The 12,913-nt window shown below is 37.8% G+C and overlaps 1 protein-coding gene across 1 annotated transcript; it reads left to right on the forward strand.

The window, feature by feature from the left end:
* The first annotated feature begins 10,192 nt into the window (after window positions 1-10,192).
* LOC113332096 lies at window positions 10,193-11,881 on the forward strand. The gene has a single exon (XM_026578768.1). The coding sequence runs from the start codon at window positions 10,193-10,195 to the stop codon at window positions 11,879-11,881; it is 1,689 nt and encodes a 562-aa protein (XP_026434553.1).
* Window positions 11,882-12,913: the final 1,032 nt, after the last annotated feature.

Here is a 12,913-nt window from a genome sequence, read left to right on the forward strand (position 1 = left end):
ACAAAGGCTCATTTTCTCCCTCACTTAAAAAATGTTTTTTTTCAACTAAGGAAAAAAAGGGGAGGGGGGCAAATAGAATAGAGAATATAAGAAGAAACTGTACCTTGGCAGTCGCAACACTCTTCGTGGAATGGTAGCACCAGAACCCTCCTCCTCATCTCCATCAACGACATCAAGAGCGTAAGGAAAATTCATGCCCGCAAAATTCAGACTCCAAGGACAGAAATCTCCATAACGAGCAGGAGGAGTTTCACGAGGCTTGCTGTTTTCAGAAGGACGCCAACCGCGCGGACCAGGAATCCAACCATAAGCTCAAGGGCCAACAATTTCAATGACAGTAGCATGCCATTCATAATCATGATCACGCTTAATCCTTTCACGAGCAGGAAAGAGCTTCCGTTTAGCATATCCCTCAGTGCCAGGAACATACTTCATCTTGGCATCACTCACCTCACTCAAAAGACGAATTTCACCCCGAGGAGCAGCAATGTTACGAAGACTAACACTCCACGGTTTACGATTCCTACTATTGACATAATCCCCAAAGGAACTATTAAAATTTTGAGGAGTGTACCACTCTCTCTCAGCAGGATTTGGAACGTAGCAGGTCATCATCGTCTCCCCCTTGCTCCGCAGATAGCATTCCTTCAATGCACGAAGATAATTCCTAGACAATTGTGACACGGAACAATTATGAGTGTTTGTGGAAGAACCTTCGCGACTAGCCAGCACATCATAATAAAAGGAGTCACCCGACTTATACAGGGGCAACATGAGACCCGCCTCGAAGGCTCTAACCGTAGTCAACAGATGGAACTCATCAAACTGATACTTAGAGAGGAGTTCGTAAGTGATATCATCATCAGGGGCATAAAAGCGAACCTCAAAGGCTTGAAGCTCATGTTTTTCCTGGAACATCTCAAGATCAATATGCTTGAAAGTGACCTTCTTCATACCAACTGAAACGCTGCGTATCACGGGGGCAGCCTCTTCCTCGTCTGCGGAATCTGACGTGGGACTCAATTCTGAAGCCTTCCTTTTGGAAGGAAGATTTTTAGGCGGATCAACTTTCAACGTAGTACCCTTGGAGTACTTCCCTTTGAAAGAAACCGTTGGAGGAAGCGGAAAAGAACTCTGCAGGGGCACTGAAGGAGGAGCCATGGAACGAAGGGGCGGAACATCCAATGTTTCACTACGAGGAGGAGGAGCCCGCGTACTCCTAGAATCATCACGGGGAGGAGCCTGCGTACTCCTAGAATCTTCACGAGGACGATAAGGAGCGCGGTTAACAACGTACCTAGACCCAGAAGGACCCTTCGGCAGATCCCATTTCTTAGTAGGCAAAGCCTTCGCACCAGAAGAAGATGAAACCCTATGACCACGAGGATCCGATTGCGAAGATTTATAAGAACCTTCCCCAAGTGGAGATCTTTCAGAATCTCTACGCGGAGGGGATCTTGGCGGACTAGACGGCGGGGTCTGGTAAGGAACCCGCGGACGATCAGACATAGATACGAGGAGACACAAAAATAGTTTAGAGGTGAATATGATGGGGCCACCAAAGATCAAAAAATCCATAAAATGACAGTTCATCTTAGTCTCTCCCCAAAACCCTAAAACTAGAGAACAATCAATCAATCAAAATACTGGCATATTCGCTTTGTAAAGAAGAACAGGGGCAAGCATATATGCTTCGACATATGTGTTCTTCATCACAAAACAAACAAGTTACAACAGAAGAAGATAAACAAGTCGATACAAACAACGGAAGATGGACAAATCAACATTTGAAAAAGTGAAAAAACCCCATACCTATATAGAAGGAATTCACAGCACCACAGAGAAGAAGACAAACACCAACGAACATGCAAGAGCAGAAGAATCAGGAGCAGGGTATGATCAATGAAAAGACAGGGGCAGTTAATAGCTAGAGAACAAGGAGAAAGAACAAAAATCTCTGAAAAAAAATATATGAAGACTGACAGGGAGAGAATGAAAGTTATTTCTAGAAAATTTTCACATTCTCTCTCTTATTAATAAGCTTGGGAGCAGAACCGTAACCGTCCTCTCCTTTTAAGAATGCAGTTATTACATGGGTTGGGAAACGTGCCCGAATATTTAGGGGAAGTTATTAGGAGAGAGATGAGGAATATGTAACGTTATTTTTCTTCTAAACTCCCACTAATACCCAAGTCAGAAGAAAAGGGGCAAATTGTGTGTACATATTTAACCATCAGCCACGTGTTTATGAAGAAATACGTGGAAGGAATACGAACCAAGCCATCAAAACATGATGAGACACGCTTACAACCAAGAAGCATGTCCCATCAGCATCAGATCTTCGTCCAGATAATCCGATGGTAGAAAATTAAGGTGTACCGAAGTATGATGTTATTGCGGAGCACCAAATAGCCCCCAAAGATCTACTTTCTCTTATCCCCAGAAAGAGCTGAGATCAACGGCGAGGAGAAATCTGACTGACACGGATGTGACAGGTGCAGAAGACACTTGTCTGACACGAGCAAACGTCTCAACTACCCGCATTAAACACTCTGAGCAGTGTACGTGTCAATCAACCCATAGGACGAACGAGGACAACCCTTCGTGATCAAGCATGGAACTTATGGGGCATTGTAAAGGACGAGACCTCTGCGTGATGGACACAAAGCACAAGAAGATAAGGTTGCAACGGCTTCTCAGAAGTAGGACCCACGTTTCAAACCTATAAATACCCCTCTCCACTAAGAGAGAAGGGGTCGACCAATCCACATTCCTTATAAGAGAACATAAGAGAGAGAAATAGGAAGAGTAAGTAAATCCCCTGCTTCTGCAGACTAATGTATACTCAAAATTCATTCGTCTTTGTAAACATTCAATACATAGTGAAACACCAACCTCCGTTGATGTAGGCCTTAGTGCCGAACCACGTAAATCTCCATCTTATTTATATTTCAGCACTTTTATATTCATTGCATATCCCTTATGATTCGTATTTGTGTTCGTATTTGTAGTCTTACTCTTCATACGATCATTTTCCTGATATTATTCGACTAGGCAGTGATGATCCCGTGGGCTTTGAGTCGATGAATCGATAGTATCATTTATTTTATGCATGTGCCATTTAAGTCAAGAGTTTTTAGTATGTGCCAACATTGTTTGTGAACACGTAAAAGTCCACGTGATTTATGTGTTCACACTAATGTTATCGATCACTTCCCATTTTTTGGAAGGTTTTGATGGAAGAAATTATAACTTAGCAGACATAGGAGCAAAGATGGTCATACTGGTAATTTTATTTTTATTGCTGCTGGCCAACTAGTGGCAGTTAAAGTTGTGACTGGTGATGGACGAAGGTGTATTTCTTATTCAACATTATAGTTTCTTATGATAAGAAATTAAAGTCTGTGACCTGCTTTTTGTTACTTCCACAAAATGTATACAAGTAGGTGGTAGTGGGGTGCAGTAATACAAACTAATAAGTAAACTTGCTTCATTTATATAAAGGGATTAGACACAAGCTAGAATGACCTAGTGTAGAAGACTAGATTTGATGTGACTATCGAGGAAGTAGTGGTATTCAGCAATTTCAAAACTACATTTAGATAGCAACTAATGAGTGGGTGGCCATGCACATAGAGAATTACAAAGGTAATACTTGTAGCAATTGTGATACCAGAAGACAGGGATATTTAGAAACTAAAACAAATCCGGCTTGAAGGAAAAGTCAAGCGACGCTGATTAAATTAAAGGGAAAAATTCTCGCTCCCCTTTGCTTCAATTCAGTTTTTGCTTTGAAAATCTTTCATTTTTATCATGTTTTGTTGTTAATTTAGCTCTTTCACATACTTTTTTGATCAAGTTTGATTAGTTTTTGTTTTCAATTCGAAAATTCTGGGTATGACCTAACTTTTTAGGATTTTTATAAATTTGATTTCTCAAAATCAATTTCTTTTTTGATGATTTTATTCTGCTTTTAATCCTGTAAATCGGTTTTATCTTCTGATTATTTGTCTAATCTGTTTGCTGTGAAAGGTTTCTCTTTTTTTGTTTCTATTTTAGGTCATGGGATTATGAAGGAGCTGAAGTAGGGTTCTTATCCATCATCATGAGAACTTTGGGGAACAGGGATTCTAAGAGGCGCGGTTTTTATTAAAGATAAGGTTGCCATCTAAGAGGGTATGAATCAATGTTTTCATTTAATTGCTCGTATCAGAGATGCATCGTGAAGTGAAGAACAAACTGGGTACCATTTATTTGATGAAGAATTTATTTTTTCAATATTGGAGATCCTACTGTTTCAGTAGGGATTAGAATATGATACTGTTTCTCTCTATTGGTTTAAAGAATTTTTTGGGGTAATACAAGTTAAGAGTGGTCTTTTAGGTTATCTCAGTATGAAGATGCTTAAGCCTCTTTAAGTTATCATGAGTTATCTGCTGGTTAGAGTTGATATTCTAAGCTTAGCTCTATGCAGTGCTTCTTTTGATGCATAAAAAACAGTGTTACTTTATTTTAATTCAATTTATGATTTACTTTTTTTCCTTAGTGGAGTGTGATTATCACTGTTAATTGCAATCTTATCTGTTGAAGTCGGCTAATTCAGATATCTCATTACATTTGGCATTGAAGATAATCACTGTTTTTCTTTAATGATTCTCTAAGAAATTGTTTGATTAGGTCTTTATGGGGTGATGGCTAATTTACTACTGCTTCTCAGAATTAGTGTTGGATTGGTTGGTTTTTTCAAGCATGCTGGTTTTTAAATTTCAATTCTTTTGCAGCTTTAGTAATAAGAAGCAACCTCAGAAAGTTTACTACAGTTGGCATCATTTACTCGGGTTCTTTGTATTGTGCAGTTGATTCTCTGTGTGATAGGATTAGAATAATGGTCTGTTAAAGAACCTGTCATTAATTGTCTTTTCTCAATCTATTCCTGCCATTAATTGTCAATTCTCAAAATTGGTGTTGTCAAATATGAGTCAGGCTGCATGCTACTCATTTACTCTGCTAGGTTTGGTTATTCTTGTGAGAAGGTTGGTTGTAAGTTCTGATTCTTAATTCAAGATGATTAGTCTTATCACTACTAATTCAATGTACTATCTATTCTGATCTAAGTTCTCGTCTATTGGACTTCAATTAGACTCTATAAATTTGCAGCTCTGTATGCTTCAGTTTTTCATCCAACAATTAGTAGCTTTAAGCTATTTCTTTCTTGTTTCTCCTCAAATAGTTTGGTTTCATAGAAAGTGTGTAAGTCAGTTTAGAAAAATGGGTCAGTTCAGTAAGCTTATGCCAGCAGATCAAGTAAGAATTCTTGATTTGTATGAAGATGTAGAGGAGTTTCCCTTCAGGTTTGCTGCTCTCCTTTGTGATTTGACAGCAAAAACTACCATAAGACTTCAGTCAAGCATCAACTCAACAGGGCATGGGATATCGACTCCCCTGATTTTAAGTTAGCAAAACCTTTTATTCAAGGAAATGGAATTCAAAACTTGTTTGTAATAATGTTCAAGACGAAGCAGAATAAGGAAATTGCTTATGCTGCAAGACCTACTCTGATTTTTGGTCAGCTTTTTGCAGTTCAACAGCTTGGTCAGTTAGAATCCATTTTTTATCTGGTATGGGAAAGTACTCTGATGCCAGTGCAGATCCATATTCACTCAGACCTAGTCAATAAAGGTATAGTTAGGGAAGTTCTGGACCAGCTTGGTAATTTTGTAACTGCTGACTCTCCTGCAGGCAGTTTATATGATGCAAAACTTATGGTTCCTTTAAAAAATCCTCTTACTAGGAAGGTTGTTTTTAACACTAGTAAAAGAACTTATATAATGTATTACTTTTACCCTAAATTACCTTTTAGGGCTTGTGAGAGATGTTTTGTCCTGTATCACAATGAAGCTCAGTGCAGGGATATTCAAATGAGGATTCTTGTCAGGGCACTTCCTGCACCAACAAGGAATGCTTCTCATGTTGATGTTACTAGGAGGCAATCAACCTCGGAAGTTGGTGAGAGTTCAAATGCTGGAAACCGTAAAGCTGCTACCACTTCGAATCTTCATGGAGCTGTTGTTGACCACTCAAAGCCTTCAACTTTCTCAGTCAGTCTTCAGCCATCTGCAACCATTAAGAGTACTGGTTCATCCTTCTTTGCTCCTGTTGTTTCCTCCTCAGCAACTAGGTTTGCTCCTCTCACTATTAGGGAACCATCTAGTAATGGAGCTTATAATGCAAATGGGAATCATGGCATGAACTTTTCTGGATTCTCACAATCTTATGAAAGCATTGTTTTTGGCACGGATGGACTTTTGCATGATAGGAAAGGCAAAAGATCTCGAACTTCCTTCGAATCTTTTGCTCAGGGTAATTACTCAGCCTCATCGTCTTTTACAATGATTCCCACACCTCATTGGCCCCCTATCTCTTCATTGCCACCTTTTAACCCTCCTGTGATTTGTCTTTTTCCTCTGAGAGCTCTACTATTTCTGCTAGTGATGCTAATGTAGAGGCAAATGTGATTTGGTCCACTACAACCTCAGCTTTTGCTCAAAATATCTTCTCAGATAATGGTTTTATCTATAATGTTGCTTCAGAAATGAATTGTAACTATGAATTGATGATGCTCCTAACTCGGAGATGGACTACTCGTCTTATGTGGAAAATAAGGATGAGCCTTTAGAAGATGTGTTGATTGAACCTATGCCCCTGAAATGCTTCCTCCAGAGCCTGAGATTACGGATGAAGAATTCGAGAAGGAGGTTGATCTCATGATGATGGATGCTGACCCTACGGATGCAGTGCCTTCGGATGCTCATGACCAAGTAAGTCCTAATTTTTTATTCGAAAAGCTTTCTTTAGCATCATTTTGGTTTCGATTTGTGCTTTGGTTTGTGCTGGTTATTGTTTGTCTTTTCTATTTATTTGTTTGAATCCTTTTGCTTTTTCCGCCATGAACTTTATATGTTGGAATATGCATGGTTACTGCTCTGATAAAAAATGGCTTCACCTTTTGAACCTTTTTAGAAAGCATCGACCTACTACTATCTGTATAATTGAAACTATGGTTGATAGTGAGACTGTTAATAAGTACACACATTTTTTACCTTTTGATTCTTGGCACATTGTTCCTGCTGTGGGTAAATCTGGTGGTATGGCTTTGGGGTTTTTAAAAAATTCAAGTTTAGAGGTTTTAGGCAGTACTTTTAATATGATTCATGTAGTATGCGATATCACTCCAACCATTAAGAATTGTTTGGTCACTTTCAGATATGGAGCTTTAAATACTTTAGGTATTAGAAATCAGTGGAACTACTTTGAAACATTTCAATGAGTCGGACAATAGGCCTTGGCTTTTATTAGGTGACTTCAACTTTATACTGAATGTCTCAGAAAACAGGGAGGAATTCCTGAAAATTCGTTAGCGTTTTGATTTTATTAAGAACTCTCTTTTGATGTTAATATGCATGATGTTTTCTCTTTTGGAAATCCGTTTACTTGGTGCAACAAAAGATTCAAAAATCCTTCCGAGCTTATATTTGAAAAACTGGATAGGGATTTATCAATGATAATTGGGTTTCGCTGCTACCTCAAACTAGGGTTACGAATCTAGGTAGAGTTTTCTCAGATCATTGCCCCATCTTGCTGCAATGTTTTCATAGTACTGATAAACTTGCTATTCCTTTTAAGTACTTTAAATGCTGGCAAGTTATCCATGAATTCAAACATGTTCTTGTTAATTCTCGGAAAAAGGTAATTAAAGGCTCTGCAGTTTTATTGTAGCTGGGAAGCTCAGAAATCTAAAACATGATCTTAGTTTTTGGAATTTGAACTCTTTTGGACACATCAAAACAACAATTAATAGGTTGAATTCAGAAATTGAAAAACTGCAAATATGGCTGATACTCCCTCTATAGGAAATTTTATTCTCAACTACTCTAAGCAGTTGGACTTTTGGTATGAAATAGAGAATTCCTTCTATAAACAAAAGTCGAGGATTGACTACTTCACGCAGTATGATAAGAATACCAATTTTTTTAATAATATTAAGTAAGAAACATGTACAACACCATACATATGCTTAAAGATAATCAAGGTAATTGGCTGGGAAATAGAGATCAAGTCCTTCACCTCCTTGCTGATCATTTAAAAAAAATATTTGCTTCTTCTATGCCGAGAAACTCTGATATTGATGATGTGCTTATGGATATCAAACCTATCATTTCTGATGAGGTCAATTCTAAGCTTGTTGCTATACCTTCTGTGAATGAGATATTTAGAACTGTTAAAATATGGCGCCTTGGAAATCCCCCGGACCTGATGGCTTTCCGGTGGGTTCTTCAGGGATAATTGGGATCACATTTCAACTGAAGTTATTAATCACGTACACGGATTTTTTTCGCAGCAAAATTTCTTCTTAAGCAGCTCAATCATTCTTTTATCGCTTTAATTCCTAAGGTAAGTAACCCCTCTACTCTGAATGATTTTCGACCTATTAGCCTCATTAATACTGTTTACAAAATAATTTCAAAAAATTTAACTAATCGTTTAAAACCTGTTTTAGATTCTTTAATATCTGCTTATCAGTCTGCATTTATAGCTAATAGGAAAATACATGATAACATCATCATTAGTCATGAAATTCTGCATTCCTTTAAAACTAGAAAGAGGAAAAATAACAAAGATGGTTTCATGACTATTAAGTTAGATTTATCTAAAGCCTTTGATAGGCAGGATGGCCATTCATAATTGTTGTGCTTAAAAAACTGGGTTTTTTCGGATGACTGGTGCCAGCTTATATGATGCAAAACTTCCCTAAGGTATAGTTAGGGAAGTTCTGGACCAGCTTGGTAATTTTGTAACTGCTGACTCTCCTGCAGGCAGTTTATATGATGCAAAACTTATGGTTCCTTTAAAAAATCCTCTTACTAGGAAGGTTGTTTTTAACACTAGTAAAAGAACTTATATAATGTATTACTTTTACCCTAAATTACCTTTTAGGGCTTGTGAGAGATGTTTTTCCTGTATCACAATGAAGCTCAGTGCAGGGATATTCAAATGAGGATTCTTGTCAGGGCACTTCCTGCACCAACAAGGAATGCTTCTCATGTTGATGTTACTAGGAGGCAATCAACCTCGGAAGTTGGTGAGAGTTCAAATGCTGGAAACCGTAAAGCTGCTACCACTTCGAATCTTCATGGAGCTGTTGTTGACCACTCAAAGCCTTCAACTTTCTCAGTCTTTCAGCCATCTGCAACCATTAAGAGTACTGGTTCATCCTTCTTTGCTCCTGTTGTTTCCTCCTCAGCAACTAGGTTTGCTCCTCTCACTATTAGGGAACCATCTAGTAATGGAGCTTATAATGCAAATGGGAATCATGGCATGAACTTTTCTGGATTCTCACAATCTTATGAAAGCATTGTTTTTGGCACGGATGGACTTTTGCATGATAGGAAAGGCAAAAGATCTCGAACTTCCTTCGAATCTTTTGCTCAGGGTAATTACTCAGCCTCATCGTCTTTTACAATGATTCCCACACCTCATTGGCCCCCTATCTCTTCATTGCCACCTTTTAACCCTCCTGTTGATTTGTCTTTTTCCTCTGAGAGCTCTACTATTTCTGCTAGTGATGCTAATGTAGAGGCAAATGTGATTTGGTCCACTACAACCTCAGCTTTTGCTCAAAATATCTTCTCAGATAATGGTTTTATCTATAATGTTGCTTCAGAAATGAATTGTAACTATGAATTGATGATGCTTCCTAACTCGGAGATGGACTACTCGTCTTATGTGGAAAATAAGGATGAGCATTTAGAAGATGTGTTGATTGAACCTATGCCCCTGAAAATGCTTCCTCCAGAGCCTGAGATTACGGATGAAGAATTCGAGAAGGAGGTTGATCTCATGATGATGGATGCTGACCCTACGGATGCAGTGCCTTCGGATGCTCATGACCAAGTAAGTTCCTAATTTTTTATTCGAAAAGCTTTTCTTTAGCATCATTTTGGTTTCGATTTGTGCTTTGGTTTGTGCTGGTTATTGTTTGTCTTTTCTATTTATTTGTTTGAATCCTTTTGCTTTTTCCGCCATGAACTTTATATGTTGGAATATGCATGGTTACTGCTCTGATAAAAAATGGCTTCACCTTTTGAACCTTTTTAGAAAGCATCGACCTACTACTATCTGTATAATTGAAACTATGGTTGATAGTGAGACTGTTAATAAGTACACACATTTTTTACCTTTTGATTCTTGGCACATTGTTCCTGCTGTGGGTAAATCTGGTGGTATGGCTTTGGGGTTTTTAAAAAATTCAAGTTTAGAGGTTTTAGGCAGTACTTTTAATATGATTCATGTAGTATGCGATATCACTCCAACCATTAAGAATTGTTTGGTCACTTTCAGATATGGAGCTTTAAATACTTTAGGTATTAGAAATCAGTGGAACTACTTGAAACATTTCAATGAGTCGGACAATAGGCCTTGGCTTTTATTAGGTGACTTCAACTTTATACTGAATGTCTCAGAAAAACAGGGAGGAATTCCTGAAAATTCGTTAGCGTTTGATTTTATTAAGAACTCTCTTTTGATGTTAAATATGCATGATGTTTTCTCTTTTGGAAATCCGTTTACTTGGTGCAACAAAAGATTCAAAAATCCTTCCGAGCTTATATTTGAAAAACTGGATAGGGGATTTATCAATGATAATTGGGTTTCGCTGCTACCTCAAACTAGGGTTACGAATCTAGGTAGAGTTTTCTCAGATCATTGCCCCATCTTGCTGCAATGTTTTCATAGTACTGATAAACTTGCTATTCCTTTTAAGTACTTTAAATGCTGGCAAGTTATCCATGAATTCAAACATGTTCTTGTTAATTCTCGGAAAAAGGTAATTAAAGGCTCTGCAAGTTTTATTGTAGCTGGGAAGCTCAGAAATCTAAAACATGATCTTAGTTTTTGGAATTTGAACTCTTTTGGACACATCAAAACAACAATTAATAGGTTGAATTCAGAAATTGAAAAACTGCAGAATATGGCTGATACTCCCTCTATAGGAAATTTTATTCTCAACTACTCTAAGCAGTTGGACTTTTGGTATGAAATAGAGAATTCCTTCTATAAACAAAAGTCGAGGATTGACTACTTCACGCAGTATGATAAGAATACCAATTTTTTTAATAATATTAAGTTAAGAAACATGTACAACACCATACATATGCTTAAAGATAATCAAGGTAATTGGCTGGGAAATAGAGATCAAGTCCTTCACCTCCTTGCTGATCATTTAAAAAAAATATTTGCTTCTTCTATGCCGAGAAACTCTGATATTGATGATGTGCTTATGGATATCAAACCTATCATTTCTGATGAGGTCAATTCTAAGCTTGTTGCTATACCTTCTGTGAATGAGATATTTAGAACTGTTAAAATATGGCGCCTTGGAAATCCCCCGGACCTGATGGCTTTCCGGGTGGGTTCTTCAGGGATAATTGGGATCACATTTCAACTGAAGTTATTAATCACGTACACGGATTTTTTTCGCAGCAAATTTCTTCTTAAGCAGCTCAATCATTCTTTTATCGCTTTAATTCCTAAGGTAAGTAACCCCTCTACTCTGAATGATTTTCGACCTATTAGCCTCATTAATACTGTTTACAAAATAATTTCAAAAAATTTAACTAATCGTTTAAAACCTGTTTTAGATTCTTTAATATCTGCTTATCAGTCTGCATTTATAGCTAATAGGAAAATACATGATAACATCATCATTAGTCATGAAATTCTGCATTCCTTTAAAACTAGAAAGAGGAAAAATAACAAAGATGGTTTCATGACTATTAAGTTAGATTTATCTAAAGCCTTTGATAGGCAGGATGGCCATTCATAATTGTTGTGCTTAAAAAACTGGGTTTTTTCGGATGACTGGTGCCAGCTTATATGATGCAAAACTTCCCTAAGGTATAGTTAGGGAAGTTCTGGACCAGCTTGGTAATTTTGTAACTGCTGACTCTCCTGCAGGCAGTTTATATGATGCAAAACTTATGGTTCCTTTAAAAAATCCTCTTACTAGGAAGGTTGTTTTTAACACTAGTAAAAGAACTTATATAATGTATTACTTTTACCCTAAATTACCTTTTAGGGCTTGTGAGAGATGTTTTGTCCTGTATCACAATGAAGCTCAGTGCAGGGATATTCAAATGAGGATTCTTGTCAGGGCACTTCCTGCACCAACAAGGAATGCTTCTCATGTTGATGTTACTAGGAGGCAATCAACCTCGGAAGTTGGTGAGAGTTCAAATGCTGGAAACCGTAAAGCTGCTACCACTTCGAATCTTCATGGAGCTGTTGTTGACCACTCAAAGCCTTCAACTTTCTCAGTCAGTCTTCAGCCATCTGCAACCATTAAGAGTACTGGTTCATCCTTCTTTGCTCCTGTTGTTTCCTCCTCAGCAACTAGGTTTGCTCCTCTCACTATTAGGGAACCATCTAGTAATGGAGCTTATAATGCAAATGGGAATCATGGCATGAACTTTTCTGGATTCTCACAATCTTATGAAAGCATTGTTTTTGGCACGGATGGACTTTTGCATGATAGGAAAGGCAAAAGATCTCGAACTTCCTTCGAATCTTTTGCTCAGGGTAATTACTCAGCCTCATCGTCTTTTACAATGATTCCCACACCTCATTGGCCCCCTATCTCTTCATTGCCACCTTTTAACCCTCCTGTTGATTTGTCTTTTTCCTCTGAGAGCTCTACTATTTCTGCTAGTGATGCTAATGTAGAGGCAAATGTGATTTGGTCCACTACAACCTCAGCTTTTGCTCAAAATATCTTCTCAGATAATGGTTTTATCTATAATGTTGCTTCAGAAATGAATTGTAACTATGAATTGATGATGCTTCCTAACTCGGAGATGGA

This window comes from Papaver somniferum, unplaced genomic scaffold (assembly GCF_003573695.1).
Source record: "Papaver somniferum cultivar HN1 unplaced genomic scaffold, ASM357369v1 unplaced-scaffold_128, whole genome shotgun sequence".
In the NCBI taxonomy this organism is placed as follows: domain Eukaryota; kingdom Viridiplantae; phylum Streptophyta; class Magnoliopsida; order Ranunculales; family Papaveraceae; genus Papaver; species Papaver somniferum.

Coding starts and splice junctions, on each gene's coding strand:
- LOC113332096 (XM_026578768.1), top strand. CDS start 10,193: ATGGTTGATAGTGAGACTGTTAATAAGTACACACATTTTTTACCTTTT.